At 38.2% G+C, this 14,871-nt stretch overlaps 1 protein-coding gene across 23 annotated transcripts in view; it reads right to left on the bottom strand.

Annotated features, from left to right (window-relative positions):
- The window catches only part of COL25A1 (collagen type XXV alpha 1 chain), a 299,717-nt gene that overhangs the window by 73,483 nt on the left and 211,363 nt on the right, over nucleotides 1-14,871 (bottom strand). For all 23 annotated transcript variants that reach the window (XM_040699609.2, XM_040699611.2, XM_040699607.2 and 20 more), the window contains 3 exons: nucleotides 14,276-14,383; nucleotides 10,498-10,533; nucleotides 1,014-1,040 (listed from right to left, as the gene is read on the bottom strand). In XM_040699609.2, the coding sequence (XP_040555543.1) occupies nucleotides 1,014-1,040; nucleotides 10,498-10,533; nucleotides 14,276-14,383 (171 nt within the window). The remainder of the gene's footprint in view (nucleotides 1-1,013; nucleotides 1,041-10,497; nucleotides 10,534-14,275; nucleotides 14,384-14,871) is intronic.

The following is a 14,871-nucleotide window of genomic DNA, read 5'->3' as shown; positions in this document are numbered from 1 at the left end:
GAACTTTACAATGTCACATTCTTGCATTGCTAAACATGAAGTGTAGCCTTCTCCATCAGCTTGTGAACCGTACAGCCCACAGTTGACAAAATCCCATGGATTTACATGCTCTGGGATTACATTTTTACATATCAGCAGGCTTTTGTTTCTTCAAGAAATTCAATTTTAACAGATGCAAGCAAACCTTCACTTTAAATAATATTTTATAAGAAGAAAAAGAGGTGACAGCTTTGCCACATACGTTAATACTACTTATTCCTTTCCCTTCTTTTTTCTCTATACAAATTAAGCCTGCTCTAATTAGGTGTCTTTCACAACACTTCTTATCTTTTGAAATCAGTCTCAAAACGACCTGCCTTGGTGGTGTGTGGGTGAGATGCTGGAATGGTGCCACTTGCTAGCTGCTATTACTGATATAGCTAGGACTGTTTTAATGGTGCAGTTCCATAAATCCAAAGCTCACTCCATCAGACTGAGGCAGTCAGCTTTAATGAGTGCAAATAATGCTGAAAGCATTCATAGGAAGTCACATCTCCGGTTACCAAAGGAACAGGAAGACAACAGCAGACCACCTGAATACAGCCAACCAAGAACCATTTATCAGCAACACCTATATCCTTTGTTTCTGTTGGTCATTTTTTTTAGTCATATGGCATTGATCTACTTGAGAAAGGACATGCATTCAATCAGAAATTCTATCTCTCCATCTTTCACAATGTTTCACCTTTGGTTTCATAGCTGTACTAGTACATGAATGAGAAAATTATAGCGACCTTTTCACCTGAAAGTTAAGCAGACAGATTAAAAACATTCTGCCCTGCATTGCTTGAACTTCCTATGGTGGGGGAAATGAGAAATCTTATGTCTAACATTATATGACTACATTTTGCAAAAACAAAATTCAGCATCTAAATTAACAGATTCAAGGTGGTTTGCAGTAGCTAATTCCATCCACCTTTTTCACTTACAGTTTGGAACAAGGAGATATAATGGTATTGTTGTTTATACTATACCTTTTGTCCTGGAGGCCCTTGAGGTCCCTGCAAAGAGAAATAAAATGTTATTAGTCTAGCTAGTTTAAACTTGAATGTCCAATTAAAGCTGTCCTATTGTGTAAGTATTCAGATACTGGACTGACACCAGTAGAAATTTTCTGCACCAACAGGAAGTAAAATGTTCTGCAGAAAACGCACAATGGATCTTCTCTCTTTTGGAACAGACTTAACTTCTAAGCAGAAGATTCAAACTTCCCCCGCCCCTTCCTAACATTTTCTCTTCCATCCCATCTATTTCTTCAAATACTGACAAATCTGTCAGCATTAAAAAGTCTCTAGTTTTTCCTTCTTCTGATACCATCTAACAATCAGTTGTGGACACAGTAATTTTTCTGCTTGGCAATAAGTTTTCTGCAAAAACTTGGTTTATGCCATTAAGTTTTTGCTCTGTTTTGAGAGAGAGAAGCATTAACCCCTCCATACTTTCTAGGTCATTAAAGGTATTGAAAATTATTGCTACGGTTTAACCAACACACGACCTGTGCCATCAGCCACAACTAACAGAAAATATTTAAGAAATCTTTAAGAATGCTCTTGGGAAGTAAAGCAGCACCATTTTGCCCTTATGATCTGAGAATGCAGGAAGAAATACCTAAATCCAGGAAAGGTTAACTGCTTAATGTCTTACAGGAGTGAGTCTCATTGATAATAGTTGGATTCATTTCTCACCTGGCATCTCTGAAGCACCCAGTTGGTTTGTGGCCAAAGCAAAGAGGGGAGACAGCAGGAAAACAGAGCAGCTAAACATGTATTTGACATCATGTCAGTCTGTTTTGATTAAAGTCAGGCCACATTCAGTACGGTCATCTACTCTTTTCCACCCACAGTTTGTGGGTGCTGATGCAAACTCAAGAGAGATTAATTCTGACTGTGTCAAGTTGAAAAACAAAAAGCCAGAATGGGAGAATCCAACTTGTTCTCATGTTTGAAAAGGTAAAAGAAGAAATGATGTCAAAACAGGATTTTGTCTTGAACAACAGGATTGCTGCTTCAAAATGTTGGGCCAATTTTGTATTTAAGATAGTGTGAATATAGGTTAAATCGTCCTTAATTGGTAGATGCAGGTGGTGTTGGAATGTTGCCCTGATGAAACATTAAACTGGTAACAAAGAAAAGCTCCACTGCTTGTAACTGCTGGTAATGGATCCACTGAAGCGAATGGAAGTGTTGCAGTTTTAAACATGCATTTGCATGTATAGACTGGGAATCAAAACTTACAAAAGCACAAATCAGTGCTGCTCCTTGAAACTTTTGCCTGATTGTCTTAGAAAAATGAGGGTCTTGCAAGCATCTCTCTTATTCAAAGGGACAGATTTTGCAAACAGAAAACCATCTGTGAGATACAGAGTGACAGATTTACTTTCTTTTCTTTACAAGGATGTGAAAATAACCAAGCACTCAGATCTGATGATAATTAGAGCAGTGAGTAGAGTGATAACCTGCTTTTTCTGACTGAGGAAAAATCCCACCAGCCCACTGCATTTCAGTAAACTGCTATTTAAATCTTTTTTTTCAGTAAGTGCCTGAATTCTAACTCTAAGATTTACCTGAGGATGAGGGCACCTGTAATAGTGAATATGGTAAATGAACAGCCTATTACCTGAACGCTGCTTGTAAGCAGTCTCCAAGAATACTGAAGAAGGGGAAGAAGAAAAATAAATGAAAAAAAATCAATAGGATGTTGCTAGGTGAGAGTGGCCTACTGGGGAAGGAATCGAACCATGAATATAACATACTCCATTTAAAGAGAACTTTTCCCTTCTAGAAAATGAAGGAAGTACCTTCCAGTGCCCCACAGCATGGCAAGTGATGAGCCAGGAATCTTCCCCTTTTCCAAGATGGATACAGGTTTGGCTAACATCTTAAAAACTCCAAGAAATTCATGCTCAAACTACAGTTTTCCTATATCACCGTTACAAAAATAAGCTCCAAATATCCAGTGGTGCCCTGGGCATCATTTATCTTTTGACTTTTAACACATTAAACAGTTCTACTATGTTAGCCTCCATCAATAAGCCAGAACAACCAAAGACTACTTCATATTTCATACCTGTCACTTTTATGTCCATGGAATAAATGCTGACTTTTTCGTTTCTAACTACATAAGAAGCTAAACAAAATCTTTTGGACACATTCAGCTAAACCAAAATACCATTTGGAAGCCTTCAAAACAAAGCTACCATCTGTAGGTAAAATTGCCACTCAGTTATTAGGAACATCCCCCAAAGTAAATTGTGAAATGTGTTGCTCTTCTGAGAACTTCTGTGTCTGGAGTCTGCAGCTGTCAACATGTGGGATGGATTTGATTCAAAATATTGCAGGTGTCTCCAGAAAAATGTCTTTCCCTAGAATTTTCCCTTCGCTGCTGCCACCATTCCAGCTCCTCCAGAGGACTTACTGAGTAAGAAAAAAATCCTGCCTTCGCTGCACTTTTAGGATGGATGTTTCAGTGACGAACATTAGACACTCATCATCAGTTATTTTAAACAATGAGTAGTTTTCCATTTCTGGTACTTAAACCTTTACTCAGACTGGAAGTTACTCTGTCTCATGACCATTGAGCTATTACACCACCCGATGACCAGCACAGTCCTCAACAATACAGCTACCTTCAGCAAGCTAATTGCAATTAAAAGCATAAAATGACACATTTTATAAAATGACACAATTTACACACAAGTATTTCTTATTCTGTAAGTACTCAGAATGTAAAATACATATGTAATTGATAACTTCTAGAGAATCCAAACAGAAAATGGGAAATGCAGTATGATCATATGTTTTTTTTTCCCCTTAGCATTCAACTGATCTGAGGACTGTGTACATGAAAACTCATGACATTGATTTGTTTGAGGTCATTAATTAGAATCTTTGAAATTCAACCTTTTTTTATCTCTATATATCAGTGATCAAATGAAGTTACATCTCTATATATCAGAAGTGATCGAATGGAGTTACAGCTGGATACATTCAGGTGCCTTCACTAAAAACTACTTGAAATAATAAAAAAAGAGAAACACTGAAAAAGTTGACACAAATGTAGTCAAAGCAAATTCACTGAATCCAGAATTCTTTCTGGACATCCCTTCTTTTGTTATAGTTATGTTTTCCTTTTAAAGTTACTTTACTTGTGCTTTAGCAAACTGCAAAATAAGAAATAATTCTGCTCTGTAAACGTTAAAGCTGCAGTTCAAAGACAGTAATTCAGGGTGTGATACCTCAGAAACAGCCTCCTCAGGTGTTTTAATTTTCAACTTCAAGTGGCTCAGTTTAACATTTAAAGAAATATATGAAAGAGAAAGCTTGGAGTATTTTCCATTTGCAGGTCTGTGGTAGATGTAATGATTTGTTCTGTGAGGTGTTAGATGGCAAGCACAAACACCAAATGAAAACGCTTAACAAAAATATAATGAGAAAGTGAAAGTTTTGGTATACTGAAAAGTTATAAACCAAAATACATCACAATAGTGCAACACGTTCATATTGAAACTCTTATTCCAAAGCTTGGTTAAAAAACAAAAGAACAAAAACAACACACAAACTCTTTACTTTTTAGTTTTTAAGCTTTCATACTACCTTTTTGAAGTAAACACTCCTTGTAATAGTAGGCCTTTAGAAGATACCTTATCTATATTTTTATGGGACAAAGGAGCTACCAAAAGTATACCTGAGAATGCATATTTCCTCTTTGGTACTATAGGAATCATGAAACACTTCCTTGTTTCTACAAAGCTGAAGACAAAGAATTTAGGAATGGAATTTAAAATAGCAAATGTACACGAAGAGGAAAACCACAGGTTTCATACACAGTATTCATCTGCATTTCTGAGGAGCCTCTGTTTTTCCTGTTGTCCTCATTTGCTGTGTGGAGCAGGCATACAATGTAGTCCTGGAAATGTGTTCTTGCATGGTTGAGGAGTGTTTCATAAAGATTGTGATGTCTGAAGTACTACTATCAAAGTGTATAATGCCTTAGCATTGATGAATTGCCTAAATTTAAAAAAGATTGGCTAAGAAAACAGATCAACTATGATGGAAATTCATATAAATTCTCATTAAGCAGTGGTCCCATATGCTACCTTAATTGATTAAAAGTGCAGCAAAAGCTATTAATTAGTGTTCAGGCAGAGCTCCTTGTCTTCATCTTCTTAGTCATTGTTCTGACATCCCAGACAACCGTCACTGAAGTACAGTGATTACAAAATCCTAAAGACAATTTTCCCTCAGACTAGCTCTTCTAAGTTAAGGCCAATGAATGTGTATTGGGGAAAAAAATAAGCATGTGCTGTGGGAGGTGCAGACTGAGATTCTCAATTTCAGCTGATTGTTTTTGGTAAACTTTTGCAGCTAAACAGCTTGAGAACCACACTTTCTAAAATTTATTGTGAACATGCCACCAGAATGAAATAAACAAGGCTGCTGCAGAACTCTGGCCACTGAAAACAAATTCACAATTAGTGATTTTCCAGAGGAACCATGAAGATTCACACCAGCTGAGGATCTGTCCTTGATTTTTGGACTGAGAGGCTGAACTTAAGCCAGCAGCACTTTCCAGCCATTTCTGGCTGATCCCTGCTTTTTTTTTTTTTTTTTTTTTAAACCTCAGATGAAAAATGCATATTAACTCATTTTAAAGGTGTGAGGTTTCATAGATTTAACTGCAAATTTATGCTCTTCCACCATCTTTCAAGTATATGACAATATCCTTTGGAAGAAAGTTCTTATTCTGAATAATGAGTAAGACCACTAAGTCTTTTTTTTTTTTTTTTTCTTCCCTGAATGGATGCCCAGCAAGACTGCAAAAGCACAGAACTGCTAGTTTGGAAAACAATGCATCTTAAGTAGAGGGATTTTGTGTTTGAGTTAATCATTAAAGGACAGATTTATTTTGCAAGGGACATCTTTACCTGAATACTTTGCTTGTTCTAGACATTCTGTTCATGCAAAACATCTGTAAAATTACTTATGCATCTTTAAAGCCAGTTTCTGGAGAAAAAATTTATATCTTATTCAGAGAAAAAAGCAGTTGACTTGTACACTGAACACAATCCAATTGACTAATTTTCCAAGGAGCTGAAACGATGGCAAATTTTGATCCTCCAAACTTCTATGGCTGTGCACTGGTTTAGAATAGTTCTAAATTAAAAGCACCAAGAACATTTTGAAAACAAAAAACAGCATCAAAAGCTTACCATATGGAAATTAGAAATAAAAACACCCATACACACCTTCTGTCCTATTTCAATTTGTGAATCTGAAAACACCTACCTATCAGTGTCATCATGTCAGGTTTCTTGTCATTGACTACACTTTTAAGGACCTCATCAGCATTCTGAAACCAGAAATCCTAGCTTCTACCTATAGAAGAATCACAAGTACTTTTATGATCCATTCTGAAAATAAGAAGATAAAGGAAAAAAGCCTCATGTGACATCTTAGAATCTTTATCACCAGGAAGACGTGGCAAAATGCATGGGAAGAGAGATGTCTTATAGGAGGCAAAGCACAACTTTACCAAAGAGGATGAAAAGCTAAGGAAACTACCAGTCTTCCCTCTGGCATAGCAGACTTCTAGATCCACATAACATTTCAAAACTTAATACCCTTAGCATCACCTCACTGCTTGGCCTCCATCTGACTCCATTCTGTACAGAGGAGCAATAACTTCTATGCTAGCAGAAATTAGACCCGAAGGGCTTCCTAGTGTCCTGGAAACTAGCAAAAAAATGTAACTAACTATGCACTCTTACACTCTCTTCTAACATTAAAGATATATACACTCAATTCGTCTTAACTTAAAAGTAACTTTGCTCCCTATTCAGCCCTAAAAGAAAACACATTCTTCCTGGCATAATAACAAAGTGACAGAAGACCTTGCAAACAGCTCCCTGCATCTCAACTGTGGGAGTGACAGAAGGCAACTGGCATACTGACATCATAGGAAGATTTTCAGCAAGGGAATAAGCCACTTGCATAAGCAACAATGGGCTTTCCCAACCCTCTCCTCCTATTACCATGAAGTAACCTGCTGTAGCAGAAATGCTGAGTCACGGCCTGAAGCAGTGATTGAGCACCTGGTGGGAAGGCAGGGCCAACCCAGGGGAGCTCAGGTGCGTGCAATGTACCTGAGTGACCAGAAGGGTTGGAGCCAGGATCCACCCCTTCCCAGACCTCATTTAAGGGTTGCAGTGGAGGTAAGGGTATCTGTCTGGAGATCTCTTTGTACCTGATGCCTTCTGAAAGAAAAGCAGCTGTTTTTCTTTACTTCTGTGACCACAGCTGTTACATTTCAGCAGATCCTCGCTCGCTGCAGCCTAGGGCCTTGCTGCTCTGCTGTCACTGCTGTGCTTTCCATTGTGTTACACCCACTTAATTTCTGAAATGGGGAAAAAGAAAAGCCATTCCCTCCCTTCAGAGCAAATTGCACAAATTGCCTTGTGCTCTAAAGATGAGTTCTCTTTTGCCAAAGCTGAACTCAAACAAGAGAACTCATTGTCATTTTCTGTCTGGTCTGGTCTAAGCAAACCTCCCCTGCCTAAGAGGGAGAAAAGTCCTGAATTATTACTACTGCTCTCTCTCACACATCCAAAACATGATTTTCTTTTTCTTTGTTGACACAACTTCAATAAAATTTGAGGAGAATATGGCAGCAGAGTCTTGGTGCAAGTTGTTGTGTCTTCACTAGTGCTCCTGGATTTCCTATTTTGCTGAGCAATAAGAACATGGATGTTTCTAGAACTCTAGATGAATTAAAATGATTTTAACTTTTTGAGAATCAAGTCACACATTGCCTGAGTAGGTCACAAGCTACTCAAGATGTGTAATAGGTTTGTGTTACATTCTGAGACACAAGCTGGAAAACATGCTGCTATCTCATTATCTACCATCTTTTACTCTTCAAGGATCTTATTCCACTCCTTGTAAAAAGAGAAAACAGAAACCTAAGTAATTTCAAGCTGTGTCATTGTTGGTCCCAAGGTTAAAACTGAATTTACCAGCTCTAGTAACATTCTCTGCATTCACCTAGAAATACTAAGGCTGAATACGGGCATAAATCACTTTTGAAAGAGAAAAGCTTCTATCCCACTGTTATAATCTAGAGGTCAGGCCTGCAGTTCTTTGCTTGAAGAGTACCATGCTATTTAAAGCTGCTGAGACAGTGATGCTTTAGAATACAAATAGCCTTCAGTTTCCACCAACCTTAATAAGTACATTGAAAATTTAGGGATTATTTCAGGGCCACTTGTGCTGTCCTTGCCTGTATCTTGCCTCTATCCAGAAGAAGAACCAGAGTGCATGCTTCAGTACTTGGCTTCTTACTGGAAAAGCTCTTGGACACATGGACTTCAATACACCCTAACAGGTGGACTTTTGGGAAATTAGGACTGGTAGCGCGTTATGGAACCAATCTACCTACCAGATCCTTCTTCACATGAAGAAAGAATAGAACTTAACTTGGACTTCAGAAACAGTGTGAAACACCGACTACTCTTTACATAAGAGCTTCTGCAGAATTAACATAGAAGTCCCTTCATGGTTGAGATTTCTGCTGTAATTTTATTTGAAAAGATGAATTGATAACACAGAAAAATAATTGCAGCATGTTTGTGTTCCCCAAGAAAACAATGCCTGTTTTTCTTTGGCATCACAATTCTACGGTATAACTGTTTGGAAATCAGCTACTTCTGCAGTAGTGCCTCAAATTTCAATATTGAATTCATGCAGAAACCTATGATGAAAGATATCAAAGGAAACAAGGCAGCACTTGTATAGATAGCTTCAGCACTTTCCACAAGGAAGACAGCATGGAAATCTGTGCTGGTGCAATGTATATGTCAAATTAACCAAGAAAAATGAAAATAAAATGTCTCTCTGATAACCTGATCTTTTCTTGATCTACATATAGCTTAATATTTAAGCCATCACACTGGCTTTTAGACCAGGCATTTGGAGCTGGAAATCTATGTTGTCTATTTTTTTTTCTCTAGCTTACAGCTGCTGATATGATTTTTAAAATACCCTTTTTCTCTATTTAAGCACATCTGCACTTAGAGAAATCAAGAGTTCTGTAGCAGTTCTTTATTTCTTATGTGCAGATGACTAGAGCAGTGGGAATCTTCTGAATACGGCAATAGACTCTTTTGCTTTAAAGACCCTTGGGGATTCTGTGACCCTGATGATCTGGTCTTGAACAGAAGGAAGACACTGCTGCAGAATCTGAATAAGTGGGGTCCAGAGGGCAAATAGGAGATTACAATCAAAATAAACAAACCAAAAAAGAAAATGCACTTCCCATCTATTATATGTGTTATTAACAACAAGTCCTCATAAACCAAAAAGGATAGAACAACAGAGAACACAGATGTGCTGAAACACTAGGTAGCACCTACCTTTGGGAGATGCGATTTTAGTTCTGTTAAATTTTTATCTTGAAAAGAGAAGCTACAAAAAATCTAGTTTCCTGATCAAATGAGATGCTTCAGAATCTCAATCTTTTCTTTCTCTTCTGAAAGACTTCGGATTTTGTCAATCCAAAATGTTTTGCAGATTGTCAAGGTAAAGCGTCATCACATCTGTTTAAAACTTTATAAATTCAAATAGCTAGTAATCATACCCACACTGATTACTGAGCATATAATCTTCCTCCTCACTCAGAAGCATTCAGAAATCAAAAGCACATGCCATTGGCTACAATTATGTCACTTCTCATAAAAAATAAGAATGACCACGAGCATTTAGGGAAAACTTAAGGGAAAAAAATTTTCACAGTTCTGGGAACACATGACAAGCAGAAACCTCTGATGCTTTACCCTGTGTCTGAAGCTGATTTACAACCAGTGGAGCTTTGATTTGATTCCAAATGAAAAGGGCTAATTAGTTTTTGTTGCAACAGAACACATCTACTCCCATATCCGAGTATTTGTAAAAAGTGCATTCATTTGGCTTCTACATTCTCCCACACATGATGAAAAGAAAACCCTCAGGAGATAATATTGTGAGAGTTTCTGTATGCTGTGCAGCATCTTCGCTGTTCCATCAGGCAAAGGGCCAGAACAATTGCTGAGATTTTGGCCTTTTAAACATGTAGATGGCTGCTGTACTGCTCCACAGTCTCAATGTGGAAACAGCTCAACTTCAGAGGTGGCATTAAGTGGGGGCCATGAGTCAGGTGCACCTGACATGGCAGTTTTTCCTTGCTGTGTCCTCTATACTTCTGCAACGCTAAAGGAGAAGCTGGCCTTATATTATAGACAACTGTATATTTTTTAAAAATTCTATTTTTTTTTCTTGCATTTTCTTTGCAAATGAGATTTCAAATACTCAGTGACAAAGGAGGGCTGGGAAATACAGTGAACAAGTTATCAAGCTTTCTGGAATTCTACAGTTTAAGAAGCACAATGAAGTCTGTTACAGTTTCTTAGCAAACTGGAAGAGTACTTACTGCCAACCCTTGTTCACCTGGCTTTCCTGGCTCACCCTACAAAAAACGAACAAACAAACAAACGTGTGAATAATTTGAGTAGCATGTCTTGAATTCAGTTCCTTACTTAATAACAATCTTTAAAAAAAATTCCATTATTTAACAGGTATGGCAGCTGACTACACATTAAATACACATACACACATATACATACGTATATTTGCTTTTTAAAGCAATAGATCAAATCACAGACTTTAAGAGGCGACGTACTACTTCACAATCTTTTAATGACGTAGCTCTCCAGGCAAAAGTTAAGCACTGGTGTCCTGACTCTCAGCCCCTTGGTTCCAATCATAACATTCCACTTCAGTCAGTGGTGCTAAAGAACACAGATAGAGGTTCTTTCACATATGTGCTGAATCACTGTTTACATATTCCAGAATTAGTGTTCTGTGTCATCACCTCAGTCAGCAGGCATAACTTACTAATTATCATATTGCATATACCCATGAACAGTGACATTTTGAAGCTATGCAATAATTGTTCATCTGTTAAATACCTGGACTGGTTTTCAAAATGGTATCCCTTCATTTTCCCAATTAATTCTCTTTGTGTGTACAGGTCTACATGAAGTGAGGAGCTATCTTCACTTCCTTCTTCTTAAATGAATGCATTCAACTGTCATTTGAGACAGTAAAATGGATGTAATACCACATGGGCTATCCACGTGCTGTTGGATCAGCACAGCTGCAGGATCATCTTTATCAGATTTATCATAAAAGAAAACCTGTCAAGAACTGATGGGAACTGTTTTGATGCTACTGCTCTTGGCAACTCAACAGAATCAGAACTGCTTCTCCAGGTAGATGTGCTTTCAGATGCACAAATGTAGCATCTGCAAACACACCAAAAAAACAGGGAAGAGAAACCACACAGGCACAGGTTTCAGACAGCAAATTATTTAAGCTTGTTTAACTTCTCAGCTTTCTTTGTAACCCTGCTTACTTTTGTATATAACAATCTCACAGAATCATGTAAGCATCAAGATATACCTATAAATGTTGAGAAGCATTATCTCCATGCTGAAATAATTTCAAAACTTTGTAACATTGTCTACTGTTTTATTACCAGAAAAAAACAAACCAATATACAAAAAAAAAAAAAAAAAAAAAAGCCACCCTGCTTTTTTCCTTGTGCTTCTTTTTTGAGACTCTAAACTTTCAAAGTGCTGGCATCTGTGTAGCAGGAAAGCTATAACAGGGGAAGCATATGCTGTAGGTATCTTGCTCTTTTGGAATGCAAGTGTGTTCAGGTTCCAAGAGGTTTTTCTGACACCCAAAGAAAGGCTTAGCAGAAGGCTGCAAAATCCTTTCTTATGCCCCTGATCTTCCTTGGTTCCTGTTAGACTTTCCAATAGGCCTAACAGCATTTCCCTCACATTTCTACCTTCTCAGCTCTAAAGACTTTCTGTCCAAGAAACAAACATTTCCTCATCTCTAAAAACTTTAAGTGTCTGGAACAGGATGCACACTTCTGGCATGTGAGGTAACAAGAGTACAGATGGAGATCTGTGGGCACAGAAGGAGATGTTAGCACACAGACTGTTCCTCAAAACTGCTACGCAGAGGAAGAAAACTAACAATGGCTGATGGAGTTGCTCACCTGGGCCCTGTTATCTTGAGTGTGTGACTTTCTCAGATGCACAGCAAGTGTATGGGCATGGGGGAAGGCAGCGGACAAAACATTTTCTTGCAGTTCTGGTGATTATTGCTTATTACTATTATTGCTTAAAAGGAAATGACTGCCTTACAATGGAGGCTGGCCACAGTAAGGACTTTCAGTTGTAATGCTGCAGTGTTCCTATTTGTAATGCAGTATAACTATTATTTTGTTGTTTCTCTCTTCCACACAAGCCTTTTAAAGATACAAAGCTGGGACAAGTTTTCCTCTTGATGGAGGACACTGAGAAGGAGCAGGATGATAACAATAGTCAGCAATTTGGTTTGATTTTATCTGATTCTGAAGCTGTACCACAAATTGATTCTCCACAATGCTATGGGGCTTAAGATAACCACAGCTAAACAAAAAGAAACAAAAAACAAACCTATAAAAAGAAACTTTCTCTCACCATCTAAAGTCAAAAATCACTACAGAACTGTTATGAAATGGAATGACCTAATTGCATAAAATGCATTACTTCTGTCATGAGAAACACTATTGTTCCCTTTGCTAAGCAGCAAAAATACCCAAGCAATCTGCAGTCAGACTGTGACCAGCCACACTAGCTGATTCTGCTAGCCACTTGCATGTGAATTATAAAAATGGTATCCCTTGCAGTTAGAAATTGGTTGTGGTTTCAGTCTCACCCTCTCTATATCAAACCAGAAGCAACTCTGAACAGAGTCAAATTTACCACATTAGAAGACTACCAAGAAATGAGTAGATGGCTAAAGTAAGGCATACAATAAAAAGTGACAGATTTTCAGTGTCACTTCATGACCTTTTGCTAGAAATCATCAGCCGAATATTGGATAACAACAAGCCTCAGTTAGAGTCATAGAATCATTAAGTTTGGAAAAGATCACCAAGATCATCTCATCTAACTGAACTGTCCACCTATCACCAATATCACCAATTAACCCATGTCCCTCAGTGTTACATCTCCATGTTTCTTGAACATCTCCAGGGATGGTTATCATGATGTTACACACTTAATCCAGGTAATGTATAGTCAATACAATTTCAAATGAGGCCATCTGAAGTACAGCTAGAACAGAAACTTAGGTATTTTCTTTCTTGGTTTTGCAGTGAAATTGTATGACTTTGTGTCCTGGCCTACATAATGAGCTATTCTTTCTCTCTGACAAAGCTGTTTCTTTTTCCGGAGATGTCTTCACCTTGCTAGTTCCTTATGCATCCTCTCAGCTGTGATCTTTACTTGTGATGGGTGTGGAGATGTGTTTACCAGATCTGAGCATTTGACATTTCAATTGTCAAGTGTACTGCCTGTGATTCAGCTTCCGCACTGACACTGCAGCGGAATTCATGATGAACAGAGAGATACTTCTTTCAAAAAGAAAAACATTTAAAAAAGGAGTAGTAAAGAAGTCACAAACTATAGAGTCAAAAATATATTTTGCAAAAAAAAGAAAACCAACACCCAAATACCTGCATTTACCTGCATCTTTTTATGAAGTGTTTAATATCACATTACAAAATGCCAAAGGCTGCAGGTCTGATCCTGCATCTAAAACATTGAGCAATGTTCTGTATTCTGCTTATGGGTCTAATGAAATACAGGGGATGAGCGGAAGAAAATTGTACTGTTAGTGTTGTGTAGAAATGGCAGAATCGCACTCCAAAATTTATCATACTTTGGGCAGCATTTAGCAGTTTATTATTTTGATTTCATAATTTGAGGCTAAATCATTAGAAAGTGAGAAGTCAAGTTAGCCTACGCAATGACATCTCAAATTCAGCTTTAGCCTGAAGTCTGAGTGGGAACATTTGCTACTTGTAGAGGAGGCAGACCCTTCTCACACAGCTATTAAAACATCAGTGAACAACTCAGAAACCTTAGAATGTGTGGGGAAAACTGTCAGGGGTGAGAGGCAAGAAACCTAGGTGTTACTCTTGGCCCTGATATGAACTTGCTGTGTGTGGCTGAGGGACTTCAGGTGCGCTGTGAAATTTGTCTGTGGTTCAGCTTCCACGTGTCTTACTTGCCAATCTTACCTCACAAAACACCTTTGGCTGTTACATACTTGACAAGAATTTGGACACCGACAGACTAACTCACCGGAATGCCAGGCATCCCTCGAGGACCATCTTTGCCAGTATCTCCTGGGGGACCTCTGGGTCCTGGTGGCCCTGGAGGCCCAGGGGGTCCAGCTTGTCCTTGGTCCCCCTAACACAACAAAAAAATCGTCATCAGAAGTTTGCTTTAGAGGCATCAACCATACAAAAATACAGTTTCCCAGGAAGAACGCAAGACAAGTTTAAAGAAGCTACTGTGAACTAAACACTGACATCTTTGCTTCTTACAGCAAAGACTGCACTGTGCCTTGAAGACCAACAGGTTGTACCTGTCCAGTGCAATCAGCCACAAAGCAGAAGGCTCACATTGTAAATGGCTTGTTCTACCACAGGACATGAACTAGAATTTGGGGTAGCTTTGCAGTATTTGACTCATGCAGCTTTACAGAGAGAGTAACCATTTTCAATAAGCAGCTCGTCATTTCCTGATTGGTTATAATCATAACAAAGCTGAGGATTAAAAAAGAAAGTTGTGTGCCAGAACTAGACAGTTTGCTTGGCAACATTCCAAGCCCATCAATGTTAGGTGGACAGACTTCAGACATGAGCATGGAAAGTAACTGCTTTTCCACAAACTTC

The sequence above is a fragment of the Gallus gallus genome, chromosome 4 (genome assembly GCF_016699485.2).
Source record: "Gallus gallus isolate bGalGal1 chromosome 4, bGalGal1.mat.broiler.GRCg7b, whole genome shotgun sequence".
Lineage (NCBI taxonomy): Eukaryota > Metazoa > Chordata > Aves > Galliformes > Phasianidae > Gallus > Gallus gallus.
The sequence above is the reverse complement of the archived record's forward strand: the minus strand, read 5'-3'. Positions and strand labels throughout refer to the sequence as shown.